Here is a 15,345-nt window from a genome sequence, read left to right as displayed (position 1 = left end):
AAACTGAATAATAATATTTTTCCTCAAAATCTCTCCAGTATTGTAAAAAGACATATTAAATGCATTTGGTGTGCAGTCATAGCTATACAGTAAGGAAACAGTCACCTTGTCTATACTGATCAAGTAGCCATTTGGGCTAGTTCCATTTGCCTGTTAGAGAGAGCAAGTCAGTAGATGGGCTTGCAACCTTCACGTGGTCCGCCCTGTTTCTACGAATGCAATCAACCCGGCGTGCACAATCAAATAAGATCAAATAGAACAAGTTGTCCTACAACTTTAGGTTGTACTCACCATACACAAGAAGAAGATGTAGATGGGCTGTTTTCAAGTAGTTTAGTTTAGATATACAGTATAGAAACAGGCCCTTCAGCCCACTGAGTCCACACTGGCCACTGATTACCCATTCACACTAGTTCTGTTATCCCACGTTCTCATCCACTTGCAACACAATGGGGGCAATTTAAAGAGGCCAATTAGCCTACACTCCCACATGTCTTTGGTATGTATGAGGAAACAGGAGCACCCAGAGGAAACCCACATAGTTACAGTGCAAACTCCACACAGACAGTACGAAAGGGCAGGTTCATATCCAGGTCTCTGGAGCTGTAAAGCAGTAGCTCTACAATGTATGGAAGAACTCGTAACAACCCATATCCCAAAGACATGGGTTATTTGGCCATTGTAAATTGCCAATAACATGTGGATGAGTGGTTAAGGTTAAAGTGATGGGGATCATTGATGGGAGCAAGATGGGTCAGGGTAGGATTCATGTGAAAGTGGATGCTTCGTGTTCAGCATCGACTCAATGGGCTGAGGGGACTGCTTCCATGCTGTATCAGATTCTAATAATCTAATCACAAGGTTCAAGATATTAGAAAAAGTAGCAGGACTGTATAATTCTTAAGGTTTCGAAGGATGTGTCTAAAAGAGTGGCTGTATATGTAACCCAGCAATTGATTGAAAAAGCTCAAAGCTCACCAATTCTGGGAGCATATCAGTGGATTGGGGAGCAGTGATGGGATTACCGAGAAAGAAACTTTACGCCTATTAGCATATTATCTGTTGTGGTAAAATTCTGGAAGAAACTAGCTATTCGTTTAAAGAAGGTTAGTACAATCATAACAAGTCAACCAGGGAAATTCATCTGAATGGTCATCTGAAGAAGTCTTTAAGAAGGGTCTCAACCCGAAAAGTCACCCATTCCTTCTCCCCAGAGATACTGCCTGACCCGCTGAGTTACTCCAGCTTTTTGTATCTATCTAAGGGAAAATCATCTTTGACTAATGTGCTAGAGTTCAATGAGGATGTAACAAGCAGAGTTAATAGAAGAAAACCAGCATGCAGTGTTTTAGAATTTTCAGAAGGCATTTGATAAGATGCAACATGGTGCACGAGGCAAGAGCTCATAGTATTAGGTGAAGTGTGTGAATATGAGCAGATTATTGGTAATCATAGAGAAATCTGAGTCAGAATGAATGGAACATTTTCAGATTATAGTCATCGAGTCATAGAGCGTGGAAACAGGCCTTTCAGCCCAACTTGCCCACACCAGCCAACATGTCCCAGCTACAAGTTCCACCTGCCTGCATCCGGCCCATATCCCCTAAACCTACCCTATCCATGCATCTGCTTAAATGTTTCTTAAACATTGCAATAGTACCTGCCTCAACTATCTCCTCTGGCAGTTTATTCCATACACCCACCTTGTGTGGAAAAAGTTACCCCTCAGGTTCCTGTCACACCTTTCCCCCTTCACCTTAAACCTATATCCTTTGGTTCTCGATTCCCCTACTGTGGGTAAGAGACTACCGCTTGGGTAGTTTACACCCCAGCGGTGTGAACATTAACTTCTCTAACTTCAGATAGCCCTTGCTTTCTCTCTCCAACCCCTCCCCCTTCCCAGTTGTTAATGTCTCCGTCTACATTCTACATTTGTCCCACCCCCTCCCGACATCAGTCTGAAGAAGGGTCTCGATTCGAAATGTCACCCATTCCTTTTCTCCAGAGATGCTGCCACACCCATTGAGTTATTCCAGCATTTTGTGTCTACCTGAGAGACTCTCTACCCGATTAATTCCTCTCATGATCTTGTACACCTCTAGAAGATCACCCCTCATTCTACGTGGCAAGAAATAGTGCTGGCCTTCTCAACCTCTCCCTATAGCTCAGGCCCTCGAGCCCTGGCAATATCCTCATAAATCTCTGCACCCTTTCCAGCTTAAATATTCTCCAGTACTTTCTCCAGTTTTGATTTCACATTTTTCATTACCTCCTCAGTTAACAGTGAATGGTTCATCCTTCCCATTGAGAGCCCCCCCCCCCCTTTCTAATTGGGCTAAAATAGTCATTTGGGTTATGATGAATACTAGTTTCGATAAATGAATAATTCAATCTGTACTGATGTTAATCCAACAGTACTTCACATTTAGGTTTTCAATGTTTCAATATTACTGAACAATCTACCGATGATTAAATAGAACAGAATTTCACAATACAAATCACAATGCAAGTGTATGTATCTTAATTTCTTTCTAGTATTTCCCGTTCAAAGTTGCACAACTTTTAAATACAATTTAGCAGTAATTTACAGCAAGGTAGTTTCACCCTTTACATGTAACCATTAGTTTTATATATAAAGCAGCTTTTATATCATGTAACTAGGATTCACCTCGCAAAGTGTGTTCTGCCTCAATAACTGCATCCAAAGGTGGGGGTTCAATAGCTTTAGCCAAGAATGGTCCAATTCCTCCCAGACGAAGAAGTTTGATGCTCAAAGCCACTTCGTGAAGAGGTGTGCGGAATATCTCAGGAGTCATGTGAGTCTCAAGTCTGAGAGTAGACAAAGTTAGACTGTTAGTGAAACACCACCAGAACCTAATACTATCCACAAATTCATATTTTTCCATGTTAATTTATAATTAGTTCTGAAAATGTTGTTAACCATTTCAACTCCCCTTCCCATTCTGACCTGAGCCTCATTCATTGCCAGAGTGAGGTCACATGCAAACAGGAAAAACAGCAAACAGGAGGGATGTTGGGTAGCTTACAACTCAACGGTATGAATATTGAATTATCCAACTTTAGCTAACTACCAAACACTGCTCCTCCCCTGAGCCCCAGCTGACCTTACACGTATCGGTCTGTGGGGGCGCTGCGAGATGGTTGCCCTGCCAGCAGCGTGCTAGTCATTTCTATTTTTTTTTAGTATGTCCAAATGTGTGTTTTAATGTCTCTCGGTGTCTTGTGTGGGGGGTGGTGAGAGGGGGAGGTAAGGGGGAAACCGCTTTCGGTCGCCCCCTCCACGGAGAGGCAACTTTTTCCATGTCGCCTCCCTCGCGGCCGAACACCAAGGATTAGTGAGCCCTTCCCGGAGTCGGGCCCAGAGCTTCAGCAGCGGGCGCAGCGTGAACTATTTCCGATCGCTGGCCGGCCTACAACATCTGAAGCGGGCGCGGCGTCCGGAGCCTGGGATCCCTCTCTGGGGATCCCCGGAGAAGAAGAGCTCCGACCCACCAACCCACGGAGCTTTTAGCCGCGGGCATGGCGTCCAGAGCCTGGGATCCCTCGCTGGGGATCCCTGGAGAAGAAGAGCTCCGACCCACCGGCCTGCGGTCTTCAACATCTTGAAGCCGCGGACTGCGAAGCATCTAGCCGCGGGCGCGGCGAGGACTTACGGACTTACTTACCATCGCTCGCCGGGGATCCCTGGAGAACAGCTCCGACCGCCGGCCTATGTCATCTTGAAGCCGCGGTCTCCGGTATGGAAGCACCGATTCAGACGAGAGAGCCTGTACATCTGGCCGCCCGCAGTGGTGACTGCGGAGGTTATGTCCTCGACCATGGGGGAAAAATGGAGGAGGACTGACTGTACTTGGTGCCTTCCACCACAGTGAAGAATGCTGTGGTGGATGTTTATGTTACATTTTTATTGTGTGTTCTTTTTTGATTGTACCGCTGCTGGCAAGTTCATTTCACTGCACTTTATTGTGTGTGTGATGAATAAATCTGATTGATTGATCTCACCCCTCCTCTCCCTCTCCATCTACATTCCAGAACAATTCGCACCTCATCAATCTTTCGGCTACACAATTTCGCAACTCTCTAACTTTTTGTCTCACACCTTGTGTGTGTTCTTCTCTGGCCTTTGTCCAACCAACTGCCTAGCAAACCCCCACCTCGTCTTTGTTCACGTATAACCTGCCATGCTTTGTCCTACTCCTCCGCTCATCTTTGCTCCCAATCCTGCAATCAGTCTGATGAAGGGTCTCGACCCGAAACAGCAACTAGAAATGCTCTCCAGCAATGCTACCTGATCCAGCATTTCTTTCCTCTGCAAATTTAAACATGTTTCAACCAATTTAAAACTTGAATACAAATCTATTGAAAATCTAAGTTCAGTGACCTATAGTGCAAGGCTCACATAAATACTTCTGCTCATTTTGGACTTTAAAGGTCAATTATTTCATTCATACCTCTCAAATCGTGCCCTGCTGCAGAGATGGAAGCAGAAGCCAGGTCGGACACGACCTGCTCTACCCCGTCGCTGCTCCAAATTGGTTTTGGAAGCCCACACTGTGGCGTAGTTGGTCATATTGTTGTGAGATGTAAAAAGCTTCATTTTTTGCCTAAAAAATACATTTAAATAAAATGAATGCAGTTAACATGTGAATGACCAATTTAAACTTGTTAATGAACTTAGATTTCTGAGTATTTCTTTAGGTATGTCTAAGGCACGAGATCATATCAAAACTCTTAGAAATACAATTCAGACATGCAAAAGATGAACCATCAATTGAAGCAATGGCAAATCATCGATCAACTGCTTATAAATTCTTCACTAATTAAGGGCAAAAAAAAAATCGCATGTCTATCCTACACAAGAACTTTATGTTTTATTAAAAGCACAAGAGAATCACAGCAGTCAGTGCTAAATTATGGCAAGCTTATTTTCTCTTGAATTACGGGGATTCATGTTGAAGCTGATGTGATGGTGGCACTCTGACATGAATGTGTGAGGATACCAATCAGTTCTTAACCTATGTGGAATAGGAGGTTCAACTGTTTGAATTAATATTTCTTGACCTTTGCGTACCAAGACCATAGTATTAAACGTGCAAACTTTCACTTTCTTAAAACGTTCCCCTCTGCCCACACTTTCTTCCAAAATGTTTTCCAGAATATCCAAATAATTTTTTGCACCCTTATTTAAAAACTTTGCTTCCTATCTAGTTCAATACCTGATATGTTCATCCCACCACAAATAAGGGATCATTCATTCAGGACAGATGCAAAATAAAATCACTTCACCCAGGGGGTAATGAGTCTGGATTTCTCTACGTACCAGAACAATGGAGGCTTACTATTATGTTGAGAAATGTTAAGGAAACCATGGGGTAGAGAGTTAGTACAGGAATGTGGAACTGATGAAAAATATCAGCCTTGAACTTATGGAATTGCAAAGCTAGCATGTGGACAAAATGCTTATTTCTGTGGTTTATTATATTTCTATGAGGTATTTGGAAGGATTCATATATTTATTGTTATCTGGCCAATCTTTCATCCAAATACAGGAACAGAGCAAATGTCCATTGAGAGTTGCTATTCAGATTTTCTTTGTTATATCTTCTTTTCAAAATACATACAATATTCTAAAAAGATTCTTCTCGCAACCACTTTAGGAAAGGTTTTGAACAGGGGTCAAAAACAGGCAAATGGGACTAACTTAAGACAGTCATCTTAGCTCGAAGGGCCAGTTTGGCATGCTCTATGATTCTAGAGAGATTCTGAAACATTAAAGTTGTTGTTATACACATATGAACTCCGGCAATTAATTTTCGTCAAATATTTACAAATGTATATTTTGCTTAAAAAACAAAAAGTAAATAATCACTTACTTGCATGAATCAATGACATAAACCACATCATTGATGGTAATACTGGTTTCTGCAATATTTGTGGCCAAAATGACCTGGTGAAGAATAATTAAAAAAGACCATTGCACATATTTTTGATTTGTTTCACAGAATTCCACTGCTTAATATTTATTGCAAGGATACTGAAAAAGCTTCATCTACCTTGCAGGTTTTTTTGCCAGTACAATCTAGGTATTTGCTAGGTCCTCTGAAAATTCAGTGCTGAATATGGAAAAGCCTATTTTATATTCCTTCTATTAGGTATGTTGCAAAGCCTACCTGAAGCGTCGCTGAAAATCTGTCGCTGCAAATGTGCGCGATTTTGGCGCCGTTTAGAGGGGGCGGGTTTAAAACGCGATTTTCTCTAAGCTGTTCCAATCGAAAATGTTCAGCCTAGTTAATTATTAACGAAAAATCGCTGAAAGACCCCGTCGCAAAAGCTATTATTAGGTTTAAAGGCCTTGAATAATAGTTATAGTAGTTTAAAAATCAATCTCTAAACCCGCGACCGCCAGCAACCGCAGGGTCTCATAAAGCAAACCACAGAAGGTAGGTTGTATATTTTTACATTAAAAAGGGCTTCTAAAGATCCCTTTATACAAAGTTTAATATTGCGAGTAGCTCATTTTGGGCCCATTATATCCCGCAGTATTTTTCTCGGCATTTGGGGGCACAAATCTACCGCAATGTGAACGTTCTAAACCAGCGCGTTCCACAGGGACCCACTCGAAAGCTGATTTAAATGGACATTTATTTACAGCAATTAAACACTAAATTCCTTCCATTTGGCCTATAAATTAATGTAAATGAGATTTAAAAATCATGTTTTATTGTGAATTATTTGTGAATATTATTTGGACATTTAGGCTATTTAAAAATGTTAATCATTTATTAAGAAATGGATAGATGTTTAGATCTAGTAATTGAAGTCTAAAATTAGCTGCAATTAGGTAACTAACTAATTATATGCTTTAATTTCAGGTCATCCAAGTAAGATTATTTTATATTTGTTTCAGAATGCTTCAATCTATGATAACTGAAAATTTCATTCAGTTCTCTTAATTTTTAAGAAAGTTATTGGCTTTTGACTGTTCACGATCACAGCTTTTTTGTTATGTCCATAGAAAATCAATAGGGAACAAGATGCTCATTTCCCAGTATGAAAATGACCATAACTTTTTAAATACTTGAGATATGAAAGTGAATTAGGTGTCAAATTAAACTTATTTTTATGCTTTATCTGATGGGATAAATTACAGACTTGATTTTTTAAATCTCAAAATTTTGTAACATTGCTACTTCTATAGGTCCACAACTCACCATTTACCCCTCATTCCACCCTCACCAGAATTCAGTTTTTTAAAAATTTTATAATTGTAGTTGTACTCTAAATACAATATTATGAACTAATAATAATAATAGTAAATTCACATTCGGATCTAAATTAAAAATATACTACTGTATCTAACCTTTCTCACTCCTGGTGGTACAGGATCAAACACCCTGCGCTGTTCTTCTCTTGGAATCTGCGAATGTAATGGCAGAATTCTGTATTTGTGGCTTCCTGTTAAGTAGAAAAAAGTTTTAGTGCTTCATAAAATACTTCAATATTTCTCATTAAAAACATACTCTATCTTTAAAAAGTATTCTACAAAATGCTTCAATAAGTCGGGTAACTTTCTGTAAGTATTAACATTAATTTTTGTAGTTTACATATACATTTAATAATTAACAAGTTCAAGATTCAGAAACTTATTTGGTTCTAAACTTTGTTTTACTTAGTTATCTTATATCAGAGAATTTTTAGGACAAGGATTATTTCCATATTAAGTTGCATATCAAAATGTCTTAGCTGAACACAATACTCAACTATATTGATATCAATCAGGATAGACATAATAGTTATTCTTAGTATTTACTGATCAAGTTTATAAAATTTCGGAAGATAAAATACAACAAAACTACTTTTATTTCACACCTTTCTATGTGTTATGAATAAATGAATGTGGCTAATATCTTTTTTTAAACTATGGACAGTAGGAAAACAATAATTACTCTCAAATCACATGTCATAAAAGTTGGACTGAAGATAAAAAACATTATTCAGATCAGTAAATAAACTGGAGAAAATAGCTTGCATAAAAAGTAAGATAAGCACAAACCAAAGTGTGAATTAACTTCCAGATGTCTTTGCATGGCAAAAATCAAGTTCCACCCAGGCAAGAAAATAAGAACTGCACCATCTACATTCAATGATTCAATATACTTGAGTAACGCTTCAATTAGTTCAAATGGGGTCTCCTTTTCACTCATCTGCGACAGAGCACGTTTGGTTTCTGGCCCATAATCATCACCACAAATGTTGTTGCAGTTAACCTGTAACAATGTAGACATTATTATAATTCAAAAAATTTGATTCCATTTAAATGAAAAAAAACCTTCTACATTCTTCTAACCAGTTGCTGGTTTTAATGGACAATGTGGAGATTTATATTGATAGTTTAAATATCAATGAAATTCCAGATTTGTTTATACCTCCTCATCATCACCACCACCATCCTCATCTCGGTCCTTTTTCTTCTTGTCCCTCGGAGGAGGAATAAAACGAGTCATCTGGATACCGTCTTCTAAGAAATATTCTGGAATAATCAGCAAAAGTACTTGAAGTAGAAAATTAATCAAGGCAGAAATAACACAAATCTGCCATAATTTGGAATCGAAAAAGGCAGGTCACAGAGTACAAGTGGTAAAAATCTGTAGCTGAGGGTTAATACTTTAGGCTGATTTCAACACAGACAAACCCACAAATCAGACAGACGTAACAATTATACATATGCTACTAAGATGTACTGAATTGTTCGAATAATCAATACAGGGATGCATCTAAAACCCAGTCAGTCTTAACATAAAGGGTCAGCCAACTGGGATTGAATTAAGAAACAATTCTTTTACACAAATATTTGCAAATCTTCAGACATGAAGCGTTAAAATAGATACGAATAAGTCAGTCACATTTGTTACTGTTCTCCTCGGGAGATTTTTCTCCCGAGGAGAACAGAAGATTTTTCTTAGATTGATGTTTTAGAAATCAACTCATTTTCTCACTCTCTTTCAACTAAATTACTTTCTTTGTTAACTAAAACAATATGCACACAATGGAGTAAAACACAAAGAGCTGGAGCCATTGTGTGTGTCATGCAACATTTGTGGAGAGAATGGATAGGTGACATTGTGGGTCAGGACCCTTCTCCAGACATTGTAGTTGGAAGGAGAGCTGGTAAAGGGGCACGGGTGCAACAAATCCTGCCAAATAGATAGAGGTGAGAAGGTTTGAATGGCACATGGATGAAGTGACAAAGGCTAGAGATGAAAAGTAGACAAAGGGGTATCAGATGAAGAGGAGTGAAATGTAAAGCCAGAGGCAGGGATATAGGTGGAAGGGGACGTGGGGATATGGGCAAGAGAGTGAGAAAAGAGAGCAAGATAGTGGGAGAATGGGTATACACCAAAGTAGGGAGAAGGATTTGGGACACAAGAAAGAGAGAGGGGGAAGGGGAGGGAGATGTTACTTAACACTGGAGAATTCAATGTTCATACCATTTGGGTTGGAGGCTGCGCAAGAAAATTTACTTCTCAGACTTTACGTAACATGAACCATTTCCTATGCCCCAAAACCCACCCCAAACCCGCCCTGATGCGTACCCTTTTCTCCCACACTATCGTCCCCTTTCCCCCCACTCTCTTCCACCTATAACCCTCCCGCTGGCTTTACCTTTCTCTCCTGATCTGGCATTCTTTTTTCTGGCCTTTGTCAATTACTCCACTCATCTGCCAATCAAACCCACCTCATCTGCACTCACCTATCATTTGTCAGGCTATGTCCAACCCCACGTTTTTTTTCCAGGTTTCTCCCCCTTACTACAATCATTGTGATGACCCAAAACATCACATAATCTTTCCCTTTGTAGATGCTGCCTGACCTGCACAGTTAATCCAGCACTTTGCATTTTACCAAGACCACAGCATCTGCAGTTTCTTGTGGCTCACGCACAAACAGAACGTGCATTAAAAGATGCACAAACCATTAGAAAGGACAAAATTGTACCGTGAACTTCGAATGTTCTTCCATGCACTTCAATTATTGGACAGTTAAAATAATACTCTCTGAACATGGTCGTGTCAATGGTGGCAGACATGAGAATAACATGGATATCAGGGTATGTTTGGACAACATCACGTAAAACCACAAGAAGAAAATCAGTCTGAAAGAAAATTATGGATAATTTTGATTTACAATATTGAACTGTTCAATACAACACAAAGATTATTTGTGAACTTTGAAAAATAATCAAAGATGTATAATTACACTGGAACTGGGTTAACAAACTCTTCATATTCAAGGGATATTGGCACCCTCATTGAGAAATGTAAAGTAGGGAAAATCTTAAACTATGAATGCAAGTATCTACAATCAAGCCTTGGTCAAGATTCAATACTTTAAATTCAATCCACAGATATATCCCAAACAAGTATGCAGTGAAAATTAATTTAAGCATTTCAACATCACACCTATTTCTCATCGATTAGAAACTTACAAAATTCTTAAGGGGTTGGACAGGCTAGATGCAGGAAGATTATTCCCGATGTTGGGGAAGTCCAGAACTAGGGGTCACAGTTTAAGGATAAGAGGGAAGTCTTTTAGGACCGAGATGAGAAAATCATTTTTTACACAGAGAGTGGTGAATCTGTGGAATTCTCTGCCACAGAAGGTAGTTGAGGCCAGTTCATTGGCTATATTTAAGAGGGAGTTAGATGTGGCCCTTGTGGCTAAAGGGATCAGGGGGTATGGAGAGAAGGCAGGGATGGGATACGGAGTTGGATGATCAGCCATGATCATATCGAATGGCAGTGCAGGCTCGAATGGCCTACTCCTGCACCTATTTTCTATGTTTCTATGTCTATGATTGTCCCAAAGAGAAAATTTGTTCTTTTACATTTTGTCAAAAATATCTTGTTGATGTAAAACAACAACCCACCATTACCCACATTACTGTGGTGATTGACAAATAAGTGAGGATCTCTAAATCATGATCTGGCACATACTCATTGGTAATAAATCTTTCGAAGTTCAGGGGAAAAAAAATCATATAAACATGAAACTATATTTTTCAGGCTGAGGGGAAACTTAAGGATGCAAGATGGCACATAATTGATAAACATCAAGAAATGGGAAAATTGAAGCAATACTGCTAAATTATATCAACCATGCCCTTTATCACATTCAAAGTTTGTAAAGGCAAAGGGATAGATTCTAAAAGTAATACATGCACTACATTGCTAACTGGTGGCTTGTAAAATCAACAGAATATCTGCAAAAAAAAAAAAACCCAAACATGTCGGCAAATGATATTAGCAAGAATAGTGGCAATGGGAGTACGCACTTTCCTAGTCAATAAAAAGTATGTAATTTAAGGTGCTGCAAGGTAATAAAAGAATTACTGCCTCTGGGGAAAAAAAAAGATAAAAAGAATATCACTAATAGACAGAGCCACTAACAAGACATCCCATAAAGAGTTTGTGTACTTACATTAATATCTCTTTCATGAATTTCATCCACAATTACATGACTTATGCCACGAAGGCCAGCTTCTAACTTCCTCAGTAATACACCTAAAATAATATAAAATGCATCATATTTACTAAGAACAAAGTATTACATTGATGTCTATCTTTGGGAAGACTGCATGGTTTGGTCCTGACCCATGTGATGGTGTAATTTTACTTAACTGCACACTGCTCAAGATCTGTTATTATCTGTGATAATATACATCTGACCCCACGTCAATGCCACCTCAGTAAAGGCTCACCACATTGAAATTTGCAAGGTATACCTATTGTGAAAAAGCAGCAACTTTCAACCTAATCCTTTAGCCAGAAAGACAACAGTGATAATTTATCTTCAATGTTGGACTTTTACATTTCTTCAAGTCTTCCTTCCTGGACTGAAGATGAATTGGTTTCAGTTCACAGGTTGGGAAACAGTGCCATCCAGTTCAACTGACGGCTCTAAAATTAAACATGGATAAATTGCCAAGCATAGAAATATGCATGCCATCATTTAAAACAAGCAAGGGAGGAAACCGCACAGGCTCTAACATTTCTCAATTCGTTCTGGTTGCATATGTGGTATTGGAGGACTGGAAGACCACTCAGATGACACTGGCATTCATAAAAAAGGAAAGAGAATGACAGTTAACTTTGGAAAAGAGAGCCCAGCATCTCTGATGGACATACTATTGGAAAAGTTATGTTGGGCAGGAGCAGGCAGGGTGGCAGAGGCCTAAGTAGATCAGAAAAGTAATGTTTACAAGTTGATTGTGGATATAATGTTCAACTGAGCTCAGTGTGAGTCTCAGTAACAATTTGTACTTAAATGCAGGATCACAAAAAAAGACCAAAAACAAAAGTCTAGAGGAACTCAATGGGTCAGGCTTCATCTGTGGAGGGAATGAACAGACGACGTTTCAGGTCAGGACTATTCTTCACACATGGAGTAAAAAGAAAGGTGGAAAAGAGGCATTGGGGTGAGGTAAATCCTGTCAAGTGATAGGTGGATACAGATGAGAGGGGCAATAGGCAGATGATTGGAGTAAGTGACAAAGGCTAGGGGTGAAAAAAAGAGACAAAAAAAGATGGTAGGAAAAGGTGGAGTGGAAAAGTTTTTTTCTCTCTTTTCCCCCCCTCCATCACAGTGAGGAATGTGGAGGAGTCACTGGGGTGTATGTTTCAGTTAAAATGTATTTTGTGTGTCTTGTTGCTTTTTATTGGTATGACTGTATGGCAATTAAAATTCCTCGTATGTTGCAAAACATACTTGGCTAATAAAGTATGATTATGATTATTATAGGCAATAGATGCAGGAGTAGGCCATTCGGTCCTTCGAGCCAGCACCGCCATTCAATGTGATCATGGCTGATCATCCCTAATCAGTAGGTATGTTGCAAAGCCTACCTGAAGCGTCGCTGAAAATCTGTCCCAGCCCGTGTGCGCGATTTTGGCGCCGTTTAGAGGGGGGCGGGTTTAAAACTCGATTTTTCACTAGGCTGTTCAAATCGAGGTTTTTCAGCCTAGTTAATTATTAACGAAAAATCGCTGGAAGATTCCGTAGCTGGAGCTATTTTTAGTTTTAAGGGCTTTCTTTACTTGTTATAGTAGGTTAAAAATTAACCTCTAAACCCCCGGCCGCCGACAACGGGTCGGATCTCATACAGGGGAAAACGGGAGGTAGGCTGTTTATTTTTACGTTAAAAAGGGCTTCTTAAGATCCCTTTATACAAAGTTTAATGTTGTGAGTAGCTAATTTGGGCCCCATTATATCCCGCAGTATTTTTCTGGGCATTTGAGGGCACAAATCTAGCGCAATGTGAACGTTCTAAACCAGCGCGTTCACAGGATCCCACTAGAAAGCTGATTTAAATGGACTTTAATTTACAGCAATTGAACACTAAATTCCTTCCATTTGGCCTATAAATTAATGTAAATGAGATTTAAAAATCATGTTTTATTGTGAATTATTTGTGAATATTATTTGGACACTTAGGCTATTTAAAAATGTTAATCATTTATTAAGAAATGGATAGATGTTTAGATCTAGTAATTGAAGTCTGAAATTAGCTACAATTAGGTAACTAACTAATTATATGCTTTAATTTCAGGTCATCCAAGTAAGATTATTTTATATTTGTTTCAGAATGCTTCAATCTATGATAACTGAAAATTTCATTCAGTTCTCTTAATTTTTAAGAAAGTTATGGGCTTTTGACTGTCCACGATCACAGCTTTTTTGTTATGTCCATAGAAAATCAATAGGGAACAAGTTGCTAATTTCCGAGTATGAAAATGGCCATAACTTTTTAAATACTTGAGATATGAAAGTGAATTAGGTGTCAAATTAAACTTCTTTTTATGCTTTATCTGATGGGATAAATTGCAGACTTGATCTCAAAATTTTGTAACATTGCTATAATCAGTACCCCGTTCCTGCCTTCCCCCCATATCCCCTGACTCCACTATCTTTAAGAGCTCTATCTAGCTCTCTCTTATGATTATGAAATGAAAGCTGGAGGGTTATAGTGAGAGGATGGGGGGGGGGGGGAGGGGAAATATGGGACAGATGGCACATGAGCATTTGGACAAGGCAAAAGGACAGGGTGGCTTAGGTAGTAGTGGGAGAAATGTGGGAGGGGGCAGGCGGTGTTCCGGGGATGTTTTCTGTCCATTTTCTCTACAGATGTTGCGTGACCACCGAGTTCCTCCAGCAATTTGTTTTTTGCTCAAGATTCCAGCATCTGCAGTTCCTTGAGTCATCATAGTAGACAATTGCCTGTGTTGGCAGTGAAAAATAGCAAAGGAAGAAAGTTCCAGACCACAGAAGCTATTAATGACTAGATTGTCACAAATGTTGCAAACAGAATTGAATTCAGAGAAAAATCAACCAAAGAAAAAGCAGACAACTGGTCCCAACACTTTCTCTGCCATTCAACAGCTGATCTGAGCTCCATTTTTTGTATCAGTTCCATCTTTTAATTCACCTATTTAAAAAACCTTTCAATGGCAGTTTTGGATATACTCAATAACCAAGCCTCAACAGCCTTCGTAGTTGCATCACCCTGCTGCAGACTTCTGCTGCCTCAAACGCAAGAAGAAGAGTTGAAGCACTGCCCTTGAAAGAAGAGATTTCATCTCAGCTCTTGCCTGAATAACCAATGTCTCATTTTAGTTCAGTAAGACAACGACTTGGACATTGTGGTTTGGCACAATCCAAAATAAAGCTAAATTTCAATAATATTTGCTTCCAAAATTAAAACTTTCCCACCGTGAGCCATTCTAACTTTCCCTATATATCTGCATCTTGCACAAGGCTTTCCAATCATAAAAAATAAACATTAAAGTGACATGGTCTATAAGGACTGACCATGGTAAATGTTACTGTAAGATAACTGTCATGCAAATACCAACCTACAGTACAGAACATTATGCTGCCATGTGGCCTTGGCAATATGGATTCAAATCGAACACTGTAACCACAGCTCTTGCCGAGCTCTTCTCCTCGTTCACAACCAACACGCTCTGCAACTGACACAGCACTAATACGTCGAGGCTGGAAAAGGAAAAAAAATGTAACAGTGAAAGCGTAATGTACATAACTTCCAGTACTAAGGGCTTACCATAAATCATACCAAAACATCTTATGTGTTCTTACAGCAGGCAGTACCTAATCCACTTTTGCTTACAAGAAATCTGCTTTTATAGTTGTTTAAATAATTAACTGTCACATTAAAAATAATATACCTTTGTGTAAGAAAAATATTTGTATTTATTCATTTAAATTGTGCATTACAATTGTTTTTGTGTGTTATGTGACCTACGCATA

General features: G+C 39.1%; 1 protein-coding gene across 2 annotated transcripts in view; it reads right to left on the bottom strand.

Moving 5' to 3' along the window:
- Positions 1-15,345, bottom strand: part of dhx9 (DExH-box helicase 9) — a 74,554-nt gene that overhangs the window by 23,036 nt on the left and 36,173 nt on the right. For both annotated transcript variants that reach the window (XM_033028186.1, XM_033028187.1), the window contains 9 exons: positions 14,931-15,072; positions 11,500-11,582; positions 10,018-10,174; positions 8,448-8,551; positions 8,075-8,288; positions 7,382-7,476; positions 5,895-5,968; positions 4,473-4,625; positions 2,669-2,829 (listed from right to left, as the gene is read on the bottom strand). In XM_033028186.1, the coding sequence (XP_032884077.1) occupies positions 2,669-2,829; positions 4,473-4,625; positions 5,895-5,968; positions 7,382-7,476; positions 8,075-8,288; positions 8,448-8,551; positions 10,018-10,174; positions 11,500-11,582; positions 14,931-15,072 (1,183 nt within the window). The remainder of the gene's footprint in view (positions 1-2,668; positions 2,830-4,472; positions 4,626-5,894; positions 5,969-7,381; positions 7,477-8,074; positions 8,289-8,447; positions 8,552-10,017; positions 10,175-11,499; positions 11,583-14,930; positions 15,073-15,345) is intronic.

This window comes from Amblyraja radiata, chromosome 10 (assembly GCF_010909765.2).
Source record: "Amblyraja radiata isolate CabotCenter1 chromosome 10, sAmbRad1.1.pri, whole genome shotgun sequence".
Classification (NCBI taxonomy): Eukaryota; Metazoa; Chordata; class Chondrichthyes; order Rajiformes; family Rajidae; genus Amblyraja; species Amblyraja radiata.
The sequence above is the reverse complement of the archived record's forward strand: the minus strand, read 5'-3'. Positions and strand labels throughout refer to the sequence as shown.